The sequence below is a fragment of the Phascolarctos cinereus genome, unplaced genomic scaffold (genome assembly GCF_003287225.1).
Source record: "Phascolarctos cinereus isolate Bilbo 61053 unplaced genomic scaffold, phaCin_HiC Scaffold_1;HRSCAF=81, whole genome shotgun sequence".
NCBI classification, from domain to species: Eukaryota; Metazoa; Chordata; class Mammalia; order Diprotodontia; family Phascolarctidae; genus Phascolarctos; species Phascolarctos cinereus.
In genome coordinates, this window is record NW_027555514.1 from 258,124,257 (window position 1) to 258,151,621 (window position 27,365).

Below are 27,365 nucleotides of genomic sequence, written 5' to 3' on the forward strand. Positions count from 1 at the left end.
TGAACTTTAATCACACATCAATTGACTCTTGGATATCTCATAGAAACCTCAAATCGAACATATCTAAAACAGAGCTCATTCTCTTTCGTCCTGAGTCTGCCCCTTCTCAAAACTACCCTATTTAGGTCAACGACAATGCCATCATTCCAATCAGCCAGGTTCATAACCTCAGAGCCATCCTTAATTCTTTCCTCTCCATCCCCTCCCCCACCTCATCAGTTGCCAAGTCTTGACAATTCTACTTCCGTAGCATCCCTCACATCCGGCCCCTTCTCTCCCCTCAAGTACTAGCACCCCTAGACGAGGTCTCCGTCACATCTTGGGATGACTGTCTCAGTCTCCTAAATTGGTCAACCAATTGGAAGCACTAGCTCAGCTCACCAAGCACACAGCATCTCAGCAATGGGTGGGGTTTTTGTTTTTGTTTTTTTTTTTACTCTGGACTTAAGAAAAAGAGTTAGGCAGGTGTTGAAAAAGCAGGAATATCCAACACAGTGGGCCTTCAAGGCAAGCGTCTCCCCCATCTTCACTCCACCTCCTTAAACCTACAAAAATCTACCAATTGCCCAAGGCAGACCAAGTGTCACCCCTGCTCAAAATAGCTCCTCACTGAGAATAAAATAAACTCCTTAGCCTGGCATTTAAGGCCCTTCACCACCTGGCTCCCATCTCTCTTTCTAGCTTTATGTTATACTACTACCCTTGACGAACTCTTTGTTCCAGCCACACTGAGTTACCAGCCATTCACTGAATTCATTTCTCCGCTGCCCATCTCCGTGTGGTCCCAGAGACTCTAGTTTTTGTGCCTGGAATGGGCTTCCTCTTCATTTCTGCCTCTCAGAAGCTGGACCTTCCTTCAAGGCCCAGCTCAGATGCCTCTTTCATGAAGCCTTTGCTGACCCTCCCATCTGTTAGTGCTCTCTTCTTCCTCAATTTTTTCATACTACACTTATCTGTGTGTGTAGAATGTCCCTAGTAGAATGTAAGCTCCCTGAAGGCAGGGCCTGTTTCATTATTTTCCTTGCATCCCCAGTTCCTAGCACACAGTAGGCACTTAATATTTATCAAACTTCTGACCCAAAACAACAGAATTAATAAATCAAGTAAATACAAACTATGCATAAATAATAAATGTTGGGGTAGTGAGGTGGCGCAGTGGATACATCACTGGCCCTGGAGTCAGGAGGACCTGAGTTCAAATCCAGCCTCAGACACTTGAAACTTACTAGCCATGTGACCTGGGCAAGTCACTTAACCCCACTGCCTAGCAAAATAAATAAATACATAAATAAAGTGTCGCCATAAGCTCCATAATAACAATGTTTCAATGCAATCTAAAAATCACTTCACCTTCTATTAAAAACAATAAATCTTCTGCAATTAAGAAACTAGAAAATAACCTGCACTGAATTTGACGGCATTGTTAAGAAGGAAGCCACATGTACAGAAGGCTTATTCGTTAACTTCGGCAGAGATGGCCTCTCTTCTAAGTATTTCCATAAATTCCGTTCCAAGAACAGAAAGGAGAGTTAAGCCAGGTTGAGCTGACAGAACCTTATTTTACATTTAAGGGGCATCAACCTTGTATATAGTGCAGAATAAATTTTTGTGCCTGGTTTTAATTTTGTAACAAGACAAATTTGGTTTGTAATAAGACATCCGTATTAAGCTCTAGGTCTAGTGTCAAAGAAAGGATGATCATTATTAAAATCGATTGTCCAAATGTCAAAATGTCGGCCTCAAAGGGCTACTCTTCAATGTTCCCCCCACTAAAATGACCTCCTCCCACATCCTGAGAGCAAAGGGAAGGAAGTGGTGGTGGCAAGACCTTTCTTTGTGAGTTTCTCTAATCATCTCCGATTTGGTACTAGTGGTAACTCATTGTGTAGGGGAAAGGGTAGCTCATTTAGAACTTCTGCTTAGAGTGATGCCACTTTCATTTTAGCAGGGGGGACATAAGGCTTCTGGGACCTTCTCCTATGGGAAGAAAATTAAAACAATAAGAATAAAAATCTTCTAATTTTTTTATGTCCCTTTTAATAAGTTGGGGACTCTGTGGCATGTATGTGACTATCTCTGTCTGGACTCTCCCCTTATAGATTTTACAAACAAGCGTCAAGTAGACTCTTTGCTTAGTAATTTCCTTTCATTGCCTTTACTTTGCCAATTTGAAAATAGTTACATTGTTCCAGCAATTCTTGACTAATTTAATTAAATGTACTTTTTCACTTGTATTTGATGAATACTTTGCTTCAGTAAATTCATTTCTTCCCTATCTTTTCTCCTGACTCTTCAGACCTTCCCATCTCAGAGCCAGCAGCCTTCTCACCCTGAAGATGCCGACTCCTGTGGCCCCTTCCTTTGAGTTCCTGCCTAGAACCGTCTTTTCAGGAAGGGCCAGGGTCAGCCATGCTTATTTCTCTCCTAGCCCTATTACTTTTTCTCTGAACTTTTTCATGTTCCCTGGGTTGCACCCCACTCAACCCCCAACTTTCCAGCACTTTTTGGTGGGTCATCTTCTCCTAAAAAGGTGTGCTCGAGGGTAGAGAGTTTCTTTTTTGCTTATATTTGTATTCTCAGCACTTAGCATGCTGCCTGGAACAGTAAGGGCTTAATAAATGCTTTAGCTATCCTTCTACCTTTATCTATCATCTCTATCTATTCATCTATCCATGTCTATGTCATCTCTATATTTATCTATTTCTAGCATCTCTATCCAACCATCTATCATCTCTACATCTGTTTTCTGCCATTATCTACCTCTCTATCCATCCATCTACTTACCTCTGTCACTTTCTATCTCTACCTCTCTACCTCTATCATTTCTATCTATCCATCTATCTCCCTGTCATGTCTCTCTCTCCCTCTACCTATCATGTCTATCTCTCTATCTCTATTATCTTTATGTCTAATTATCTCTATCTACCCATCTATCCCTGTTTCCATCCACTCATCCATCCAACCGTTCACCCATTCATTCACCCATTTATCCATCTATTATTCATCCATCTATTCATCCATTCATCCACCTGTTTATTTACCCATCCATTTATCCATCCATCCATTCATCCACCTAGCCATCCATTTTCCCATTGACTTCCATTATAAAATTCAGGATCAGTCACACACTTACATACACAGACTGAGTTGAAAACTTTAGGTAAAGAAAAGATGAAGATGGTAACATGCTCAGTATTATGGTATGAACACTCGCAATAAGATGATGTCTGCTGAGCCCTCAGAGGATCATCCCAGACACTCGTTTAGCTTTTCATTTCTTTTGTCTATTCAGTGCTTCTTAAAGGTCGCGACCCACCGTTTAAGAAGTGCCGAGAGGGTCGTGGGTGGAAAAAAGAATTTAAGAAGTCCTGGTCTATAACACATGCATGAATTGGAATGAAGAAATCACACTGCACTGTGATGGACTCAGATTAAAACTTCTTTACCTTTATTTCCTGCACTTTAACAGTTTTGTAAATTTGAAATTTTCCATGGAGTTTTGGGATATTTCTTATGGGTTGGCACCTGTTTGACAACTTTTAGATTTAGAAAGCCACCTGTCCAGGGCACTGACGGGGCAATGACTCACCTAGGATCACACAGCCAGGATAGGCCAGGACTTCCTGACCATGAGGATGCCGTGCCACCTCTCATCTACAGAATTCACTTATTTTTAAAAGGAGAAGACTTGCAGAGAAATTAGGTATTCCAATAAAAAAAAAGGCTTTTTTTCCTCTCCTGATTTTTGTGATTCATACATTAAAATATGTGAAGAGATTCTGAAACTCTCTTTTCCAGCAGAGACACTGCTGGAAAAGTCTGACGCACATTAGGAAGCACACATGTATGTTTACTCGACTCCTTTGAAACTTACCTGGCGCAGCACACCCAGTGTGTGTGCCGATACAAGGAATACAGGAAGCGCTGCCGATACATATTCCAAACTTTGATTGATTTGTCCTCAGAAGCTGTAGCAAGAAACTGGCCATCACAGGAGAAGTCTACGCTTCGCACAGGGGCAGTATGCGCCTTGAACTCCGAAGACTTCCCTTTCCTGGAAACATATTTCCCACAGAGGCTGTCAGAATAACACTAACTTAGGCATTGTTCAGAACTAGCAAACTGACTTAAATGTGTTATTAAAAATCGCCTGTTGTTGAAATAGACAGAATTGGAAAGATCTTGTCACACCTGTACTCTCTGATAACACTGTCTTTTAAAATTTGCTTTGTTAATAGAAAACACCACTCCTAACAGGTGGTTCCTCCCTATTTTTGTTTTAAACCAGAAATGGAGAAAATAATATTCTGAATGGCTCTCTGCCAGATGCTGTGTACTTGCACCTCTTGTTCTGAGACTGGTAAGGGGGTATTTAAGGCTACAACTGATGATTTTGATGTTATTAAACAGAGGGTGATAAGAAAATTTTGAGAAAACACACAGCCATGATCTTGAGTGTGTGTGTGTGTGTGTGTGTGTGTGTGTGTGTGTGTGTGAGCTCTGAAATAGGTTTCCTGTCCATAGCTCCTTCATTCCACACTGTATTTTCCTAGAAATCTGTCTATTCCAGGTACCACCTCTGCTAATGTTAATCAGCATTAACCAAGGCCTTGCAAACACATTCCTTCTTACCTACTTCCTCCTTCTCTTCACCTACTCAAGTCCCTTAGATGAAATAAAAGAAAAATGGTTTTTTAACATAATTTCCTTCTAAAGAGCTGGCCTTGGACCCTGAAAAACCTGAGTTGAAGACCTGCCTCTGATATATACTAGCTGGAGACTCTGGGCAAGTCATTTAACCTCTGAGAGATGTAGGCCACAGTCTAAGACTGCAGAAATTGCATGGCAGCCGCAGGCAGATTTGATCAGGTAATGGGAGTTTCCTCACTCAGGAGGTCCCTGGACCAATGAAATCACAGCAGCTCTGGTCTCTATTGCTTCCTTTTATAATAGCACAGAATTGCTGCTGTGGTTTTCTTTGCTGGGGACAGGTGAAGGAAGGGAAGAAGGAAATGGGAGAAGTCATACAGGGCCCTGGAGGGCAGAGATTGGGGCCAGAAGGAAGCCTAGAACTCTGGGGTTGGGCTGGAAAAGAGCTTTGAGAAGCCCTACTCTTTCCCAAAGCATTCTTATCTTGCTAATAACTGAGATTTAGAAAATGTTCAGTTTTGATAGTGGTATTAACATTAGTGATACCTTACAGGAAATTGGTCTGGAAATGGAATTTATTTAATGCCATACCAAAAGTCTCAAGCATTAATAGATAAGGATGATTCAACTCAGAACCTGCATAAGCCTCGATTTGTTTTATTTAGTAATTATAAAATCATGTAAGAGCAAGCTGATGGTACAGGAGATAAGAGCACCAGGTCTGGAGTCAGGAGGATCTGAGTTCAAATCTGGCCTCAGACACTTACTAGCTGTGTGACACTGGGCAAGTCACTTAACCTCTTTGTGCCTCAGTCTCCTAATCTGAAAAACAGGGATAATGATAGTACCTACCTCCCAGGGTTATGAGGATCAAATGAGCTGTTTGTAAAGCATTTAGCCCAGTACTTTCCACATAGTAGGTGCTCTATAAGGGTTAGCTATGACTAGCTATTCTGTTTCCCCTTTTGAAGGGCAGAATGGTGTGATCAACTTGGAGTAAGGAACAGCTAGGATCAAATTGCACCTTCTTACTTGTGCTCAGTGACCCTGGGCCAGAAGCTTAATCTTTTTTTTTTTTTTGATGAGGCAATTGGGGTTAAGTGACTTGCCCAGGGTCACACAGCTAATAAGTGTCAAGTGTCTGAGGACTGATTTGAACTCAGGTCCTCCAGATTCCAAGGCTGGAGCTCTCTTCACTGCGCCACCTAGCTGCCCCCAGCCGCTTAATCTTTATGTGCTTCCAGCGACTCCCTAGAGCTTGGGCTGCTATCTGCATGTGGATGGGGTTCCCCACATGGGAGTTGCCTATGTCAACAAGATAACATGTGAATCACAGGGCCATATTTGTTAAGCGCTGTCTTCATGCTTATACATTCCTGTGGACACTCAAGTAAAACAGCCATTTTAGCCCATAGGTCACTACTCAGAGGTGTCTAGAGGGGTCTGTGATCTCTGTAGTTTGGAAACACCTTTCAGTGGCACAGATTGTGGCCCATCCACGTCCCCTGTCATTCCTGGTGATTCTTGGCCACTGTACCGGCCCCAGTTCCCACATGTGCCAGAGGCCTTCACTTTCTGCTGACAGCACAGAGGTGCCAGTGCCATGCTCTGGCTGGCCCCTACCCCAGCTCCCCCCACACGGGACCAGCCGCTCTTCGGTTCCCATCACACAGGTCTTTGACGCCATCTTTCACTCTTGCTCTTCCTCAAAGTTTCTCGCTGGTTACATGCTGCAGCCTGGACACCCCCACCTCTGACTTATGTGGGATCTTCCTTTTGACTTCTTCAGAGACTACTGTAATACCCATCTCATTGCCCTACAGCCATACCAGTAGAATGTCAGCATTAAAGAGTCAGGCCACTATTTCCATGGGAGGCTTGGGGTTACAGGTCTAACTGGCTTTCCAACTCTTGCTCAATTCTGGGCCTGAGCTCTCTATCCCAAACACATGTGTGTCTGTGTGTGTCCACAGGCTATAGGACAGTCTATAGGCTGTCCATCCAAGAGCATGACGTAACTCGGACAACAAACATTTATCACGCACTCGGTCTTTTCACTGTCAATGGCCAGGCCAAACTCTGCAGAGACCTCTTTCCAGAAGGCTATGCCGCGTTCTGGGACTGGGTACGACTAACACAATACAATCTAGAGACTTCCTGGAGCGTAATGAATACATATCATGCTGATATCATAACGACGATGTTAGATCACCATTATAAAGTGCTTCCCTCACCACAGTGTCGTGAGATGACAAAATTAGGGCTCAGAGGAGTTAGATGACCTCCCCATGGTCGTGCAGCTGGCAAGCATTGGCAGGACCTCAACTACGATTTGATTCTTGGTATCTGGGATGAGCACTGCAAATGTCTCCAGCAGCAAGTGGCAGGAAAGGCTTGGGGGAAGGGGGTCCAAGTAGGGGTTAAGAGAGAGGTTAATGCTATACCTGGAGAGGCACAGAGACTCCAGGATACCTTGAGGCCACCATGGTGGAGGTCACTCACACATGACCCCCTTCCCTCAACAAATGGTGCTGTTTAGCAGCTTCCTAGTTAAACTATGTGCTAAACTGAGGTGTCTCCTCACATCTGCCATCCAAAAAACCTGATTACTAGGAGTTAGGGAAGGGTGACAGAGGAAGGGTTCTAACTTATAACAAATAGAAGATGCTCTAGGGGAGGGGGGCTGAAGACCTAGAAGAACAAAGAGGACCATCTAGCTCAAATTCTCATTTTCAAAGAGGAGGGAACAAAAGCCCCGAGTCCAAGAGGCTCTTTCAACTTACAGAAAATGAGGCCAAGATGAGGTGGAATCCAATGTTTTACGTAGTCAACTTGCTTAGAAAGTGTTTACATTTAAATTTATCATAGGATCAAAGATTTAGAGCTGGGAAAGTCTTCAGAGACCACGCAGTCCAACCTCCCTCATCTGACATGAGAAATCTGAGGCCCAAGGAGGCTGAAGTCACACAGGTACCCGGGGCAAGGCCGGGATTTGAGCCAATGCCCTGACTGCGGAGCCAATTAGCTTTCCACCAGATTACGCTGCTTCAGCTCCTAACGCACTGTAACACTGTTTCCGTCACTCCTTCAAAGGTTTGTCCACTCATTCTCATTTACCAGTCCTAGCATTATAGCTGGGTTATTTCCCCTTTGCATTATTTCACAGATGTCTGTCCAGGTTTTACTGTTTACATCATATTTGTCCATTTTAAATGAGTTATAATATTCTTTCATGTTAATTCCCTGATATAATGTACTGTGATGTATTTAGCCCATCCTTAACTGTTAGACATTTAGGTCCTTTGCTATTATATGTAAAGCTATTATGAAAAATCCTGGATGGCTTTTTTTTATGTCTTTGATAAAATTTGTCAAGGTATAGTTATAATAACGGAGGTACTGTGTTAAAAGGTGGGATTTTTTTTTTAAGCTCTTGCTACGTACTGCCAAATTACTCTCTAGAAAAAAGACCTACAAATTTGCAATTAGATAAAAGTTGTATAAAGCCCAAGTCATACAGACTCATAGACTGCTAGAGGCGGACGGAGCCTTAGGGAAAACCTTGTCCAACTATCTCATTTTACAGAGGAGAGAACAACGACTCACTGCCAGAGCAGGGATCAGAACCCGGCTCTTCTGACCCCTGGCCTGGTGCTCTTTCAGCCAGGTTGTTGAAATGAGGTGTCCCTGAGTGGCGCAGGGAGCATCAGCCCTTCCAAAGCAGCAGTCTCTGGTCTCATGACTCAGCATAAGCAGCTTAGGAGGGAGAAGGGCCCTTTGTCCTCCCAGGTACTCCCTGGACCTAAGGTCACCCCATACACATACTTCTGCTCAGCAGTCTAGGAGGGCAAAGCTTTGAGGAAAAGACCCAACGATGAAGGACTAAGAGGCAGCTCTCCAGCTGGGGCCCGGGGGCTAAGCAGCTTCTCTTGCCCCACCTAAAGTACGCCCCACCCCACTTCAGAGGCCATCTAGCCAACCCCCTCATTTCATAGGGACTTGCCCAAGGTCACACAGGCAGTAAGCAGCAGCAGTAAGATTTTGCTACTTTACCATCCTGACTCAATGGCAGACAACGCCCAGGTCCGAACATTTCCCTTTCCCCAGGGTAGCTCCTGGGATTCCTGGTGTCCCTGCCCAATGCCTGGGCAAGATTTGAGAAACAGGGGAAGGCAACATTTGGGAGGAAACATTAGGTCCTCAGAATCAGGGAGAAGGAAGCATCCTTAAGATACTTAAGATACAGGGCTGAACATACTGCCTCCCTTCCCAGTCTGCCACCAGTCCCTGAGCTGCCTGGCCTCTCTTCCAAGGGGGCATTCAAGCCACAGCTAGGCTTGCTAGGCCAGGGCTAGGGCTCTCTCCCCACCCTGAGGCCTAGCCAGAACTTGGGAGCTACCTGAGGGAAGCAGGAGACAATCAAGCTGCTCCCCAGCTTCCTCTTCCGGCTTTGTCTGCCAACCCCATCGGGACCACACCCTCTGCCGCTTTCCTCTGAAAAACACAACTGTTCTGCTTTTTATAACTCCTTTAAATTGCCTGTTGTAGGGCAAATTGCCCAGTGCCAGACAAATCCCTGGTCACTCTGCCCTGCTTATCCTCTGAGTGCTGGAAACATTTGGGGCTCAAACATCTGATTCACAGGCACTAAGGCTGGGAAGGGAACTTAGCAACTTTTTAGCTGGATCCTCTTATTTTATTTTTTTTTAATTGATATTTTACTTTCCCCCAATTACATGTAAAAAACAATTTTCAACATTCATTTTAAAAACTGAGCTTCAAACTCTCTCCCTTCCTCCCCGCCCCTCTCACTGAGAAGGCCGGCAATTCAATACAGGTTACACATGTGCAATCATCCAAAACATATCTCCATAGTGGTCATGCTGTAAAAGAAAACAGACCGGCAGAAAAGCCCGATAAGAATAAAGACAGTTTAAAAAAGGCTTCGATCTGTGCGCAGACTCCATCAGTTCTTTCTCTGGGGGTGGAGAATACTTTGCATGCTAAGTCCTTCCGAGCTGTCTTACAGATCCTCTCATTTCAAAGATGGGGATCCTGATGCCCCAAGAGGTTAAGTGATTTATCCAAAGTCATACAGTTTACAAGTGGCACTCAGGATTCCAAACCAGACTTAGGGTCCAAGTCCATTATCCTGTGGCTGCCTTTTGAGCAGGGCTTCTTAGCCTGGGGTCCACAGGCCCCCAAGAGGCACATGGGGAGATTTCAGGGGCAAAACATGAACTTGGAGGGAGGATAAAAGTACATTTTTATTTCAATGTAATTGGTTTCTTTTGCCATCCTCTGTATTTCATTTTATGCACTTAAAAACATGATTCTAAGAAGGAGTCTGTAGGCTTCACAAGAGACTGCCAAAGAGGCCACAACACAAAAAGGTGAAGAACCCTGCTCTAGGGCAATGCTCTCTGATAGAAATGGCAAAACTATTTCGATTCTCGTTAAACTTAATTAAGTATAAGTTAGAATTATTAGATGTTTCAATAACCATAGTATAATTTCTTTTTGGAAAAACTGCTTTTTTTTTAACTTGTACCTCTCTATCTTTGAACTGTGTACTACAAAGCACCTGATCTCCTCAGTGGGGTATGCCCTTCAGTGGTGCAGATCGTGACCCACTTGTGTGTTCTTCCATTTATCCTCAATAGAAGGGGATCCATTTCTACCCAAGGGGTGGGATAGGTCTTCCCAAGAGCTTAGCTCTCACTATAAGACAGAGGCACTTTCTTTTAGGGTGATTCCTGGCTAATTTCTTTCAACATTGCAATAAAATGCAAATGTGAATTAAGAAATTATGTTTAAAGACAAACACAAAAATGAGCAGTGTGACTTTGGGCAAATCACATACCTCTCTGATCCTCACGCAACTTTCTCAGTAATTTAAAGTAGGTTGTGTTCTGCATTGGTGGAGAATGTCCCGACACCAGGAGACCCTTATGACAACATCATGGGTCCTTCACAGCCTGACAAACATACATGTTATAAGAAATGCAGATAATAATAAAAATTGTAGAGCCTGAAGATAAACCACAAGATGTTTTTTTCTCATTCTCCTAAGTGAGAATTTTTCTTTCCTCAGAATCAAAGAGGTAACTAGAAGATGTAAAGCGGGCTCAGACACCAACAAGTTTTGGGATTGGCTTTTGCTTTGATTCTGTTATGGTCAAAGTACAAAAGGATGCTTCATAAAATGACATAGTTAAAAATTTTCACAAAGAGGTGAATATTCTGCCTTTCATTTTTCCCCAATCTGAGCTACAACAATCAAGTTAAACGCTGATTATGATCTTAAATCTGAATCAATTGCTGGTGTTAACACTGGAGGTTCCTTATGAAGTCTGTCGTCTCTTCTTTGGGAATGATCAGAAAATAGCTTGAAAAGTATGATCCCACATCCCTGTTCCTATCCCTGTTGCCACAATATAATGGTTTGCAGGTCACTCCAGCCTTTTTCAAGGAGTTAGTACCTGACTTGCAGTCTTCTCCATCCTTACCCCTTCTTTCATGCTAAAAAATTTCAATAATCCTACTGATGTCTGCTCATCAAAGCTCTGTCCTGGGCCAATCTCATTCTCTGTACTGATGTCCTTGGTAATCTCAATCATTCCTATAATTTCGATATATGCCTGCCCAGTTTACATTTCTACCCCCAGCTTCTCCCCAGGCCTCCGTGTATATTTTTTTTTTCCAGACACTTGCTGAGTTGTCTCCAACTGGTTATACTACCTTCACTTCAAACCCCAAACATCCAAAGCTGAAATCATCTTCCCCTCAAAGCTTCTTTTTTTTTCACTTCCTTATTTCTACGAAGTAACGGTTTTTCTAGTTACCAGGCTCAAAACCTTGGAAGCATCTTTGCATCTTCCCTCCTCTCCCCTCAACAACTACCTTTCCTCCTCCTTTTCCTGACTCTACTTACTATGCTCTCCATGGTGACGGTTCTAAAGCATATTTCTTCTCAATGCTCCTCCTTCCCTCTCCAAACATGCTGCTGCATCACTTTGAGAACCTCCCGGCCTCTCCATCTGCCCTGCAGCTGAACCATCCTACAGAAGTTGTCTCCCCCAGGACTGGCTTCATTTTCTGTGTGAGTCCCTAGCACGGAGCACACGGTCAGCACTTACAATATGTTTTCACTCACTCATGCATTTTCTACTTTTATTGAGACCATCCAACCTGAGTGCCTGCAGGTCCCTTCCTCCTCTAATCCTCCCGCTGCTCTCATCCACCTTCTCCATCCCTCCAATTTCAAAGGAAGAGATGAGCCCCCAATTTGTAAAAGCAAACCCCTCCATCTGTACCCTTGATATTTTTTCCTGCCCTCTTTTCTCCACAATCATTTATTCCCTCATTGTCCTACATCTTTCATCTCTCCTTCTCTACTGTATATTTTTCCACTCTATATGCTCAGGTCTCCAATATCTGTATCTTCCCCTCAAAGAAAACCAAGTGTCCTGCCCCACCCCACCTCAACGCTATTACCACATCCTCACTCTCTCCTCCTCTTCATTGATAAATTCTGGGAAAGAAGAGTCCTGTATTGTACTTAATGTCTCTAATTCCTCAGCACCCACTCAGTCCTGGGGAGTCTGCTCCCCACCCCACTCTATTGAAACTGCTCTCCCAAAAGGAAAAAAGGACCTAAATGTACAAAAATATCTGTAACAGCTCTTTTGGTGGTGGCAAAGAATTGGAAATTGAAGGACATCCATCATTTGGGGAATAGTTGAATAAGTTGTGGTATATGACTGTAATGGAATACTGTTATGCTTTATAAGAAATAATATAGTGGATGGTGTCAGAAAAACTTTGGAAGACTTTTATGAACTGATACAAAGTGAAGTATTCAGAACCAGGAGAACACTGTACACAATAAGTGCAATATTGTACAATGATCAACTATGAATGACTTAACTATTCTCAGCAATACAATGAAATAAGCCAATTCCAAAAGACTCATGATGGAAAATGCTATCCATATCCAGAGAGAGAACTGATGAGTTCTGAGTACAAATTGAAGCATACTTTTTTACTTTCTTTATATTTTTTCCTTTTGTTTTTGTTTTTTGCAACATGGTTAATTTGAAAATGTTTTGCATGACTTCACATGTATAATTGATATCATGTTGCAGAAGGAGAGAATTTGGAACTACATTTTTTTTTAAATGAAGGCTAAAAATAAATTTTAAAATTAAGAAAGAAAAAGAAACTGCTCTCCTCCCAGGTCATCAATAGTATCCTAATTGACAAATTTCAGTGCAATCTGTCTCTATCCTTGGTCTCTTTAAACTTTCCCTCGGGCTACCTCCTCCAACTTGACGTCATCTCCACCCTTGGCTTCCAAGACGTGGCTCTCGTGGTTCTCCTCTTACTCATCTATTAACTCCTTTTTTGTCCTTCTTTTCTAGGCTTTCACCTTCCACCTGCCTCCTAAATGTATATGTTCTACAAGTGTCTGCCCTAGGCTCTCTTCCCTTCTCTACCCACACTCTCCTCCTCAGTTTTCTCATCTATTAACATAGCTTCGATTTCTCTGCAGGGAACACCCACACCTAGCTCTCCATTCCCAATTTCTCCTCAGAATCCCACTCTCATTATTTCCAACTCCTGGTTAGTATCTTCTCCTGGATAGACAGATGCTTCAAAATCAATCTTTTCCCCCAACTTTTCTATCTCTGTGAACAGTACCTCTAACACCCCTTTTGGCACTATCTTTGATCGCCCCTGTCCCTCGCCCCAAATAAACAGTTCATTGCCAAAAGCTGCCCTTCCTAGCTCCACAATACTTCCTGTACCTAACTTTTCTTCTACACTCCCACAGTAACCACTATTTAAAGGCTTGAACCCTTCCCACCTGGAATATGACAATAACCTTTAGTTGGCCTTCCAGTCTACAAACTATAACCTCTCTAATCCCTCTTCCACACTGCTTCCTGAGTAATCTGCCTAACCACTACAATCATACTACTCCTTTATTAAAAATAAAACAAAACTCTCCCCAGCTCCAAATTGCTCCATAATAACATTTCAGCTCCTCCCTACTGATTCAGCCAAACTTAACATTGATTCCCTTGCTGTAGGCCATGCCCCAACAAAGAGGATTCCTCTCTGTACTGTGTTCTCGTCATACCCTTTCCCACCTCTTGGCCTTTCGCTCACATTCGTCCCCCTATGCTTGGAATAGACTCTTCTTCCAACTCTCATCACTGTTTGTTGAAGTATTTCACTTCCTTCAAGGCCCAACTTAGATGCTTCCGTGAAGTCTCCTCTGACTCTCCAGGTGAAAGTGATCTTTCCTGGGCATGAGAAGACACTTCCTTCTGCTTCTCACCAAAGACCGGATGGTATCCACAGGTATGCAACATTGCATACAAGGTCACATTTTCTTAATGTACTGATAGGTTTTTACTAAATTTTTTTCTCTTCTTTTTTTCTTTCTTTTTAAAATTCTTTATAGTAAGAGATAACTCTCTAAAGGGAAGATGAAGGATACAAAGGGAAATTTAGGGCTAGTAAAAACAAAATAGCAGCAAGGTGGTGCAGTGGATAGAGGGACAGGCCTGGATTAAGGCTCAACTTCCTGAAATCAAATCTGGCCTCAGACACTTAGTAGCTGTGTGACCCTGGGCAAGTCAGTTAGCCCTGTTTGCCTCAGTTTCCTCATCTGTGAAATGAGCTGGAGAAGGAAATGGCAATTCAGTATCTTTGCCAAGAAAACCTCAAAAGGGAGTCACAAAGAGTCAGACACAAGTAAAACAAATGAACAACAAAAATACATCAATAAGATTTATTTTTTTTTAAAAAAAGTAATTTCTCCCTCCTTATATTTCTCATAGCAACTTGCCTAGCTCTTCTTTGCCTCATCACATGTTAAACTGTACCAAACATATCCAGGTGTGTGCTGGTAAATGTTTAACAACCAGCTGGGGGGGGGAATTTTGTACTTTTAAGCTTAATTGCATTATTAACATTTTCTCCATCACTTTCCTAAGTCTAGAAATCCACAAGACAATAAATCAAGCCTTGATTTTCAGCATTTGTCAATTTCCAAGATGCAAATACTCACAGTGGAAATTTAACAATTGGTCTTCTGTGCTATTACAAGCTGGCTCCAGCATACCACTGATTACCTGTGTACATAATATATCTCTCCTATTCCAATTAGACTGTAACTTCCCTAAGGCTGGGACAATATCATTTTTCATCTTTGAAATTCCATTACATGGAGATATTTAATAAATGTTTGCCGCTCTAAATGGTTAGAATTCTTTCTTCATATCAGATCTGAATTTGCCTCTCAGATTCTGCCCATCACTATGATTTCTGCCCTCTGAGGCCAGGAATAGCCAATCTAATCCCTTTTCCACAGGACAGCCATTCAAAGACTTAAAGACGGCTATGATGTCCCTCTTCTCCAGGCTAAACATTCTCAGTTCCTTTAAACTGATCCTTACACAGTGGGATCTTGAGGACTTTCACTGTCTTGCCCATTCTCTTCTGGAGCCTCTTTACTTCTCAGAGTCCTTCCCGAAATGTGGCATTGAGAACTGAACACAATAATGCAGGTGCAGCATGGGAAGGGCAGAAGACAATGGCTTTCTCACCTTTACCCATGGTTCAGAGTGTACCTAAGACGGGGCTTTAGCCTGGATGGAACGGCTGATAAAAAGACTGAATGAAAAGTGTTAAAAATAGATCTGACTCAAAAATTTGTTTAAACTCTAATCATCAGAGAAATTTAAGACAACTTGGAAATGCTATCTTATATAGCTCACCCAACTAGCAAACTAGTTAAAAACAAAAGAAATGATAACTGAACTATGAGAGCTGATGAGATCCCAAAGGGAGAGAAAAGAGAGGAAGAAGAGGCCAAGGACAGAGTTTTGGGAGATACCCCCAGGCAGTGGGTGCAACCTGGATGAAGATCCAGCAAAGGAGAATGGGAAGGTGTGGTCAGATAGGTAAGAGAACCAGGGAAGAACAGTGACACCAAAAGTTGAGGAGGGAGAGAGTTTCAGAGAGAAGAGAATGATCATCAGGGTCAGAGGTGGCAGAGTTCAGAAAGGATAAGGATTAAGGAAAGGTCATTCCAATGCAGCAATCTGTTTTGCTTGACTATCCATATTTGTGACAAGGGTTTTGTGTCAATCAGTGGGGGCTGGAATAGAGGGAAAATAGACTTTGATTAAGTGGAAGAATAAAATAAAATTAAAAATAAAAAGTCATGATATTAGGCAATTAAGGGAGTATTGGTAACTTTGGAGAAGGCAATTTCAGTTGAATGACGAGGACAAAGGTTTTGAAGAGAGGAAGTGGAGGCGCCTGGCTGTAGACGGCCTCTTCATGGAGTTTAGCCTTAAAAGGGAGTAGTGCCATAGGACACTAGCTATCAGAGAGGGATGGATGGATGGATGGATGGATGAAATGTGGGATTTTTTAAGGATGAGGGGGACATGGGCACGTTTGTAGGCATCAAAGAAGCAGCCGGTAGGTAGGGAGAGACTGAAGATAAATAAGAGAATGGGGATGATAGAGGGTACATGGGATGAGGCTGGGATGGATAATGGGATAATTTGTGCATGTAGAGGGGTTTACCTTGGCATGGAGAAGGGTCACCTCATTATGTGAAGCAGGAGTGAAGGAGCTCATGGTGGGGAAAGACATTTGAGTGATGTGAGATGAAGAACAAGAGAGAAGAGAGAGCTCTTGACAAATGCCCCCAATTTTCTAGTGATGTATATATAAAGTAAGGTTTTCAGCTCAGCAAGTAGGGGACAGGGGGACCATGGAAGGCTTGGAGTCTTTTACATGTTGAAACTAAGTCTAGTATAATTAAGGGACTCAACAGTTTGGAGGCGCTAGGAAATGTGTAAGTATCAATTCATATGGATTGAGGCAGCTAGGTGGATAGATCGCCAGGCCTAGAATCAGGAAGACCCGAGTTCAAACCCAGCTTCAGAGACTTACTAGCTGTGTGACACCAGGCAAGTCACTTAACCTCTGTTTGCCTCGGTTTCCTCATCTGTGAAATGGGGATAATAATAGCACCTATCTCCCAGAGTTGTTGTGAAGATCAAGAGAGACATTTGTAAAGGCTTAGCACAACTATATAATTGTTAGCTATTTATCATTGTTATTATTAAACCCAGACAAAGCCCTCCATAGCCAAACACTCCCTCTTTCCCCTCACGTTTCAATTTCAGAAAACAGCAATTTTGGTCAATTACGCTTACCTATCAGGAATCCATAGTCTAACGGTCCTGTCTCGGGAGGCAGACGCCACTAAGTTTCCAAGTGGTGAAAACTGTACACTGGTCACAACATCCTTGTGACCCACATAGCGGAGAGCTTTAGGCTGTGGCTTGAAATCCCATAGCATGAGAAAGGTATCCCAAGAGGCACTGGCTATCAAGAACAGAAGAAATAATCACAGTTTTGTTAAAGCAAAATTATGCAGGTTGTACCCATAGTTAACTGTACATAGGAAAAATTAAGAGGGAAGTAAGTATCTGAGTTTCATTACAACGTATTACATCAAATCACAAGGTAACAGCAGGGGCTGGAGACAGGTAAAGCTACACTGGAGAACTAAAAAAATAATAAAAAAGAAATCCACATCATTAAACTGCCATCTTGATGCTATTTCCTTAGGGGCAGCATGGTGTAGTGGGTTTGGTACCACGGTCCTGGGCTCAAGGCTTGTCTATGACACCTACTAATTCTATGACCAATGAGTAAGCTACTTGACCTTGTACCTTAGTTTCTTCATCTGTAATTATTTTTTTTTTAAAGTGTGGACCGCTGACTTTATCTGTGTAGAAAGCCTCCATCGAGGAAACTCTTCATCCATGCTAGTCAACTCCTTACAGTGTTATTTAGTTCAACTTCAACCGTTTGACCAGGTACACAGAACGGCTCAGAGAAAGCACTGGACTCCAGTGCTTTCTGATTCTAAGGCTGGCCTCCTACTTTATGTGTAATCTAGGGGGGAAATACAAAATGCTTTGTAACCCTTAAAAAGTTATGTAAATGGGAACTGTTACTATTTGTAACCCCCCTGGCATACATAGGTCCTGGACTGTTTACCCAGTGAGAACCAATAAATGTTTCATGACTAGACAGAGAAGGGTAAGTAAGCCAGGGAGCACCTGACAAACAGCAGCACTGAGGCTTCCGGGGAGAGGGCTTGAGGGTGTAATCTATGCTACAAGTAAACACTTGGAACATTCACAGCAGACAAAAACATCGCCTCTGTCTCTGAGTGAGAAAAATCTCCTTCTACTTGCATAAGAATTCTCACTAATGGAGGAAAGAGTCAGTGTTACTGAAAGAAAACACACACACACACACACACACACACACACACACACACACACACACACACACACACACACACACACAGCTGTCTTCAGATCTAGAGTCCGAGGACCAGGGTTCAGACAAAATCCTGTAAGCTTTGTGGGCCCCAGTTTTCTCCTTTATAAGATGAGGGAGCTGGTGCAGACAGCCTCTCAAGGCCTCTTCCAGGTCCAAGCCTATGATCCTGTTGCTAAAAGGGATATCAGAGGGAAGATGAGCTATAGTCAGTCTCAAAGAATCTTGCAATTTCCTTAACAAATACATTAAAACTATTTGCACTTAGTACATTTGTTTCTATGAAAACTAACAATAAAGGGATTTCCAAGTTTATAAATATTTGTTGGCTTAAGTTGGCTAAATACTCCTCCTTTAATTTCTTTGGCAATCTCTCTCCCGACCTCGCCCTTTAAAAATACACTGTACAAGGATCCTTGGATGTACGGTGGCGTGATAAAGCAGAGGGACGGCCGCAGCACAGGCCTTCTGAGCACTGAAGGAAGTGTAAGAGGCACTCCTGCCTAACTTTAACAATCATGAAGTTTCTCTCTCTAGAATCGGAATAAAATGGGGCTCCTGTATGCCCAAGATGACTTTTTGGCCATGTTACTAAATGATAACCACACTTGTCCTCAAAAGCACAACTATTCCCCCCTCGTGGCCCTGATCTTCACACCTTAGCAAATGGTCTTCAAGAGTTGTTGGGGCCCGATCAGCCAATCAATCGATCATGGGTAGCTAAGCATCTAGACATACTTAGTGTTAGCTAGGCTGCTCTTCGGATTTTGCATTTCATCTTTCTATCTCCTGTATAGTGTCTGCATGTAGGGGGCCTCAGACATGTTTGTTGAGTTGAATTTGTTAGCCAGACAAACTCAGAAGGATAACCATTACATTCCTTCATTCGGTTCCTGTTTCTTATTTAATGGTATCAATTCCTCCAGGGCCAGGACAGAAACAACCTAAGTCTACCTGGATGTTCTCTGAGGACTCTTGCAACCCTGAGACTCTGCGATTCTCTCCTGTCCTCCACATGCTTCCCCCACAGTGACTAGCCCGGTGCTTTGTTCCTGTTTAGGTTTTCCATAAACACTGGCTGCTAGATCCAGAGACTCAGCATTCACTCAGCAATAGACAGCCCATGAAAGGTGGAGAGACCTCCACCTACATTGTAAGATGCAGCAGGAATGGGGAACCTCAGTATGGGGAACCTGGAGTCAGAGGCTCTCTGCTCAGACACAGATGAGTCACTTGTCACCTATGTGAGCTTTAGCAACTTCCTCCACCTCTCTGGGCCTTGTTGGCCAGCTCCAGGCCACAAGGGAGACAAATGGCGGTGACACAGCAAAGAAAAAGTAGCACCAGTCAACTGATGTGTGGGGGATGCTACTATCAATCTGAGTGAGGGGTAGAGCTGGAATTGTTATGGATTCTTATTTCATCTCAGTCTTGTGAAATAATAGCAAGTTACATATGATTTAGTTTCTTGTTTCTGCACTGTCCTTCCCCAGGAAAGAAATGGTCACACTTCAAAGCCCAATACATCACAAATTACTGATGTCAGCGCAGTCCTGTGCCAGCTCTTGAATGTTTCCATTTGAAACCCCACCCTGGATAAACATGATACACAATTTAAAATGTCAGCCCCTTTGTATCATGCATCATCGAATAGATCCTTTTGGAGATGAAAAGGTCAAAAGAAGGGAGTAGGACACATCACCTGGTATAACCAGGCGTCACTCTGCATCCTTGACATTCCCACCCCTGAGGCCTTTGCTGACGTTTCCTGGATAAGATGTGAATTCATCGGCCAATGGGCAATTCTCTTCTTGAGAAGTACTGATGAACACACAGCCAATTCATAGACCCTTAGATTGCGGCTTTTGGGGTTGGAGCAAGGGGGTCAAAGAGAAGGAAGGGGTGGCAACGAGAGAGGAAGCAGGAGGGCTGGGAGGGAGAACAGCAAAAGTCTAATCAGACACAGGTGGCCTTGGTTTCCTGGAGAATCACTGGCACAATCATCCAGCTTCTTCCCAGGGCTGCCGGCACCAAAGGAATTGTTTCGGTGGCAGAGCTGCTCCTGAGCTGAGCAGTTTGAGGTCTGCCTCCCAGGCCCTCCAGGATCCCTCCTATGAAGAAACACTTCCTCTTTTGTGAATCTGCCCTGAGTCACCTGTGCAAGAGGGGAAAGGTGCCTTAACTTGACTCTTTGGGGCAAACACCTGCCACAAAGCACTTACTTAGTGGATTTATTGGGCAATTTCACACAGTTAACAGGTACTTACAAGACGTCCCCATTTGAACTGAATATCTTAATCGGTTTATGCTGAATTTCCAGTCAACCAAAACCTTTAGTCTTTCATCCCGTGAAATACCCTGAAGTCAGGCTTCCTTATTGTACTTCTGAAGTTGATTTTCTTTGAACCTAAATGCAGGATTTTTTATCTTACACTACTAGAAGAGTTGACATATGTAAGCTTTAGAGCACTTTGCAAACCTTAAAGGGCTATCATCAAAGGTATTAGATATGTTAATATCTAAGACATCTGTTTTGTGTCATCTCCAAATGTTATGATCATACTCTCTGTCTTCATTCAACTCACTGATCAAAGATGAGCCAAGGACGACCCTGTGCCACACCACCACAGATGTCTCTTTAAATGACATTAATCAACATTCTCTGGATATGATTGTCCAACCTAACTCCTCTCACCTACCCTACGTTTCTCCATCTTGTTCATTAAGACACTGAAAGATATTCTGCCAAACGCCTGCTGAAATCCAGACAGACTGTGCGATTTCCTTGACCAATCAACCTAGTCGCTTTACCAAAAACCAAACAAAATTACTTGGGTACATCACTCATTCTTAGAGACCTCCATTCTGGCTCTAAGTGACCCCTGCTTTCTAATTCCAAATGCTCACAAACCACTTAGAGAATAATCTCCTCTAGAATTCTGCTAACTACTGTCATCAAGGTCTTCCCACCTTCCTCCCAGTCTACTCACCCTATACGCCTCCTTTTCTCCTCCAACACTGCTACAGCTCTGATGCAGGCCCTTATCATCTCACACCTGGATTACTGAATAGTCTGTTGGCTGGTGACCCCAGTTCCAGTCTCTCCCCACTCCAGTCCACCCTCCGTTCAGCTGGCAAATGAATTTTCCTAAAGCACTTTGTCACTTCTCTAGTCAGTAGACAGCAATGTCTACTGGGCCAGGCACCATGCTAAGTGCTGGGATACAAAGGTCCAAACCACTGATTGCTCCCAAGAAGCATTCAAATAACAGTGGACACAGCAAGCTACGTACATGAGTAATCAGAGATAATCATGGAGGGAGGGCACCAAGGTTAAGGAGGACTGGGAAAGGTAAGTTTTTTGAGACTGGAAGGAAGCCAGGAGGCAGAGATGAGGAGGGAGAGAGTTCCAGGCATGGGGAGCCAGAAGTAAAAATTTGGAGTCAGAAGACCGAGAGTTAGGTTTGAGGACTAGCAAGGGGGCTAGTGTCACTGGACTGCAGAGTACCGTGGGGTGAAAGGGGAGGGTTGGTGTGAGAAGGTGACCAGACAGTGAGGGGCCTTAAAAAGCCAAAAGGAGGAGTCTTTATTTGATCCTGGAGGCAAGAGACAGCCACGTGAATTTACTAAATAGAGTTGCTGATATGATCAGACTTGTACTTTAGGAAGGCAAATTTGACAGCTGAGTGGAGAGCAGACTGTGGTAGGAAAGGGACTCAGATGGGCAGACCAACCACCTCGCTACTGAGTCAATACAGGAATGAGGTGATGAAGGCCCACACCAGGGTGGTAAGTGTCATCAGAGGAGAAAAGGGGACAGGTGGGAGAGATATTATGAAGCCAACACCACAGGCATTGGCAAGAGACTGGATATGGGGAGTGAGCACAAGTGAGGAGTCAAGGAAGACACTGGGGTTGGGAGCCTAGGAGACTGGGAGCATGGTGGTGCCCTCAACCATAATAGGGAAATTAGGAAGAGGTCAGGGTTTAGGGAGAAAGATAAAGAGGTCAGTTTTGAACGGGTTGAGTTTGAGATGGTCAGGAGAAAGGTTAGAGCTAGATAAAGAGATTTGAGAATGAGCACAAAGAAAGTTGAATCCATGGGAGCTGATGAGATCACCAAGTGAAATAGTACTGATGGACAGAGAGCCCTGTGGGACACCCATGATTAGTGACCTGACCTGGATGAAGATCCAGCAAAGGAGACTTAGTTATCAGACAGGTAGGAGGAGAAGCGGGACAGACTAGTGTCTCCAAAACCTAGACTGAAGATAAAATCACGGAGAAGAGGGTGCTCAACAGTGCCCAAACCTACAGAGAAGTCAAGAAGGATGAGAATTTGATTTGGCAATTAAGAGATGATTGGGAACTTTGCAGAGAGCAGTCTTGGTGGAATGCTGCAGGCAGAAGCTAGATTGTAAGAAGTTAAGAAGAGAGCATGCAGAAAGAAAGTGGAGGCACCTGTTGCAAACGGAGAGAAGGAGGACACATCTAGGATGCTAGCTAGCAGGGATGGAAGGACCAACCTCGCAGTTCTTAACCTAGAGCAGGATTCAGTTCTCTCTGAACCACCATCTCTCTAGCTTTTCCATTTTGAAAATCATTCCCTTTGACCCAACTGCAGCAGTACTGACTGAATCACCCTAGCACCTCAGAAAGTCACATTTCTTTTACACGCATTCTAGAGGGAAGCTTCCACAGGTCAGAAGACAGTTACTCGAAATCTCACAGGGTTGTTGCAAGGCTCAAACAAGGTAACATGCGTGACTTCCCAATCTGAACGGTTCCCCCAACCCCTTTACCTACACAGACTCCCAACAAGAGCCACAGTCAAAACAGTTTTTGGTAAAATTTTAATAGGGCATAGGGGCAGCTAGGTGGCACAGTGGATAGAGCTCTGGCTCTGGAGGAACCGAGTTCAAATCTGACCTCAAACACTTGTGACTTACCAGCTGTGTGACCCTGGGCAACTCACTTAAAAACAACGGTCTCACCAAAGAGGAAAAAAAAAATAACAAGAGCACAGTACAAGGAAAAATGACTGAAGAATCTAGCCTTCCATTTTGTTTCTATTTAAAGAAATCAGGATAAGGGGGGAAAAAGGTTACTTCATTTTTAACACAGTCAACTGTAAACATACATTAAGTATATTTGGTATGACAGATCAACTAATAATTCCAGTTTACATTTCTAAAGCACTTGAAGGTTTGCTAACCAAATTACATACGTGATCACATTTGGACCCTACGACGAGCAGGGGAGGAAGACCCTGCAGGTATCATTACTCCCATTTTACAGATAAAGATGCCTAGTGCCTAGTGCCAGAGCTACCAAGCAGAATTCGAACCCAGGCCTCTCCAGCAGTCTTCCTCCTACATTGTACCGCCTCTCTCCGTAAATATCATGAAGGAGCAGTCATAGGGAAAGGGCAAAACAACAAACTCATGGGTATCCATGACACAACTCCAACACGAAAACTGCTGACATGTTGTTTTGTCTACACCAGTCACATGAAATGAATGAAAAAATGAATTCGTTCAATAAACATTTATTAACTGTCTGTGTGCCAGACACTGTGCTATAGCACTGGGGATACAAAAAAGAGGCAAAAGGCAGTGCCTAGCCTCAAGGACCTCACAGTCCAAAGGAAGAAACCACATGCAGACAAATATGTACATACTATATATGGGATAGATAGGAAAGAATTAACAGAGGGAAGGCTTTCTGTAGAAGATGGGGATTACAGTTGGGACTTATAGGAAACCAGGGAGGTCAGCAGCCAGGTGGCAGGTATAATGAGTCTCAGATGTCTTCTTATACCTTATACCCCGACATGTCTCCTTTGAGCCAGTGACACTGGCCTCCTGACTGCTTCACCAACAAGATACTCATCTCTCAGCTCTGGGCATTCTCCTTGGCTGTCCCCATGCCTAAAATGCCTTCCTTCCTCCACTCCAGCTACTGATGTCCCTGGCTTGCTTTAAGTCCCAGCTAAAATCCCACCTTTTATGGGAAGCATTCCCTCTGTAAATTCTTTCCTGTTTATCTTGTACATGGCTTGCTTTGCAGATATTTGTTTGCATGTTATTTCCCCCATTAGATTGTAAGCTCCTTGAGGATGGGGACCGTCTTTTGCCTTTTTTTGTATCCCCAGTGGGATACCTACTGGCACATAGCAGGCACTTAATAAATATTTATTGAGTGAATAAGAGAATTATAAAATGAAATTGCCTACTACCAATAACGGCTCTCAGTGACAGCTGATCCTCTGAGAATAAATTAAAACACTTGTATCTGTTTACCAAAAACAAAAGCGATAGTTTATTTCATGTTCTTCCAACACCACTTTTAAAACCTTTAGAAAAAAGGGTCCAAGCGGCAGCTAGATGGTGCAGTGGATAAAGCACCAGTACCAGAGTCAGGAGGACCTGAGTTCAAATCTGACCTCAGACACTTGACACTAGCTGTGTGACCCTGGGCAAATCACTTAACCCCACTGCCTCACGAAACAAAACAAAACACCCAAAAAACTATATTGAAAAAGAGGGAGAGGCAGCTAGGTGGCTCAGTGGATAGAGTCTTGGAGTCAAGAGGACCCGAGTTCAAATCTGGCCTCAGACACTTGACACTAGCTGTGTGACAATGGGCTAGTCACTTAACCCCAACTGCCTCACCAAAAAGAAAAGGAAAAAAAAAGGGTCCATATTCTAACCAATCACAGAGAGCTATTTGTTCACCTTTTACAACAGACTAAAACACCTCAACATTCTTTTATTAAATTATTCAAAACAGCAACTCAAGACAAAGAACACATTTTCATCGACAAGTAACCCCCAAATGTATAAAGACCATGCAATTTTCCGTTGTCTTCAACCAAGGAGATTCTTATTTCGTCAACAAAAAGTGAATCAGATCCTTCTAGGTAAACTAAATTCAGCTGCGATTCAGTTAGTCTTAGGTGTACATCCTTATTCTTAAAAATGCCTACACTCAGTTTATCCACATTAATGAAGGTCAGTTTGGAAAATCTGAAGTCCACAATGTTAATTCACAGTTCACACACCTCATTTTGACCCAGAGTCTCAAATTCCTACCTCATTAAAAACTTTACTAAAGCGACTATCAAGCAGAGTGATTTAAACTGTTCGCATACAAGAGACAGATGGTACAGAGAAACACAAACTTCAGGTAGTAAAAAAATAATAATTTATATTTGATTTTGGACTGCGCCTTTGTACTTGAGAACCGGATGTGAAATTTACAACATGTCAAAGTAGACAGTGGAGCCAAGCTCTGATGAGGTTACTACTCCAGGCTGGGAAAGCTGTTCAGCCCCTCTGGTTTGTTTCACTTTTGTCCTTGAACCCCCAATGCCCAGCACAATGCCTCGCACATTAATATGCACTTAATAAAATGACTGATCCTGGCTCCCCTGCACATAATCAAGACGACAGGAATCCCTTCTCATCATCAGTGACACTAACTGAGTTCCAACCTAAAGTTTCTTTCTTACCCCTGCTTCATATCCAGAGAAGTCTGGTTGGCCAAGTAAAATGTCAGAGCAATTTAGGAGCTGAAGATAGCAGTTTCACTTCTGGTGTCACTACACAACTAAATGTTGGAAGGGTTGCAAGCAAAATAATGTCCTGAAGACAGACTGTAGGATGGATAGTGGCATCCCCTGAGTCAATAAACCCCTTTAAAAAAAAATAAAAAGTGCAGTATAAGCTCCAGGTTTAAAAATCATGTCTAACTTTGTTTTTTCATAAACTAAGAACTCTTATTTTCACACTGGCTATAGTCTCATAGAAAGAAACAAGACAAATTAAAATAGACCAAGTTTTTTTTAAATACCAAAAATATAATTTTCAATGCTTCGATGCTTCTCAAATAATTTAGTTTGGGAAACATTTCTCAGTCTTCATCCAAAAGATGACTTCAGAAAATTTTTTTTTAAAAGTTTATTCAACAGTTATCAAAACCACATAAACATAGTGACCAGCTAACTACAATGAACATTCATTCCCCAACCAAAACACAGCAATTTAATTGAGCTCAGCTCATTTAAAATTTAAAAACAAAAACAACCCTTTTCAAGCTTCATGGATGAGAGGTATGTCGTTCAATTACATTTACATATGGTTAAGTTGGGAAAGATGGAAAGTGATTTGAAGATTGTAGTGCTAAGAAATATCTCATTTTCCTAACTGACAGACACAGGGGAAAAGAGTGCTACAGATATTGCGGTCAAACTGTATTTACTTTCAAATTCACACAGTAAAGTAAATATTGTTGATCTTAGGTTCAGGGACATTCCCACTGTGTTTACTTTAAATGATTAAACATTAATAAAAAAAGGGAAGGAGAACAACCCCCTTGGTTCTCTTCTATTTATGAAATGAAAGAACTGCATTAAGATAATGAGCATGTACATATGTGTATAAGGGAATTCACTGGGATTTCTTACCAAGCCAGAATGAGAGGTACCATATGCATCAAGCCAACGCTTGACTCAAAAACTGTGGATACCTCTCCATTTCATTCAGGCACCTACCTATTCCTTGAGATGTCTAAGCATTAAATTGCATAATTCCAAAACCTAATTATCCAAATGCTCTAGAACTGTAGTTCAACATTCAAACAAAGGCTAATGATACACTCCTCCACTGGTTGGTCTGTTTTTTCTTAAAACAACAAAACCCTAAAACCTCAAATTGGCGGATGAAATAAAAATCTTATATTTACCAGGCCGGTTTTAGTGTAATCACACTGCACATAATCTTCAAACGTCAGTAATTCATGCATTAATATAAGCCATTTCTCATATGGTTGGATTTTTTATTTCTTGAATTGTAAGTTTGGAACTTATAGCCTCTGGGCTCTCTCACCATACAAAGAATTCTCCAAAGAGGAGGGAAAGAGAGATTGGGTTTGGCTTAGAAAATGAATTAAGTCCATAAGGCATCTACTAATATGAAAAGTGGTTTTGAGCCCACCACCAATCTCAGTGTATTAGACAAGATAAAGAAACAGCTTTTCTGGAATGATCTCAGGTGACATTCAAATAACTTTTTAACAAAATACAGTCTTGAGGAGGCTGCTTTTTTGTTATAAACACCACTGTGCAGGTGTCCAGGCTAATTCTCAAACCTCCAAATCTGATTTTTATCACCAGTGTTACAAGTTCTCATTTGTACATCAGGCCGCCCCTCTGATGTACGGTAGGCACTCAGACACATGCCAGACTGGGGATGATAAACTGTTCCATCTTCTTTAAAGTGCCAAATAATCTCTTCAGGAACAGAGGACCCCTGCTTAGGACAGTA

General features: G+C 42.7%; 1 protein-coding gene across 6 annotated transcripts in view; it reads right to left on the reverse strand.

The window, feature by feature from the left end:
* The window catches only part of POC1B (POC1 centriolar protein B), a 108,633-nt gene that overhangs the window by 75,566 nt on the left and 5,702 nt on the right, over positions 1 to 27,365 (reverse strand). For 5 of the 6 annotated variants that reach the window (XR_002325921.2, XM_020993452.2, XM_020993453.2 and 2 more), the window contains exons 3-4: positions 16,899 to 17,070; positions 3,875 to 4,054 (exon numbers count right to left, since the gene is read on the reverse strand). Coding sequence is in view for 5 of the 6 variants with exons in the window: in XM_020993452.2 (XP_020849111.1) it covers positions 3,875 to 4,054; positions 16,899 to 17,070 (352 nt within the window). In the remaining variant the exon portion in view is untranslated. Of the gene's footprint in view, positions 1 to 3,874; positions 4,055 to 10,513; positions 10,606 to 16,898; positions 17,071 to 27,365 lie in introns of those variants that run through there. The other variant, XM_078146550.1, reaches the window with a different exon arrangement.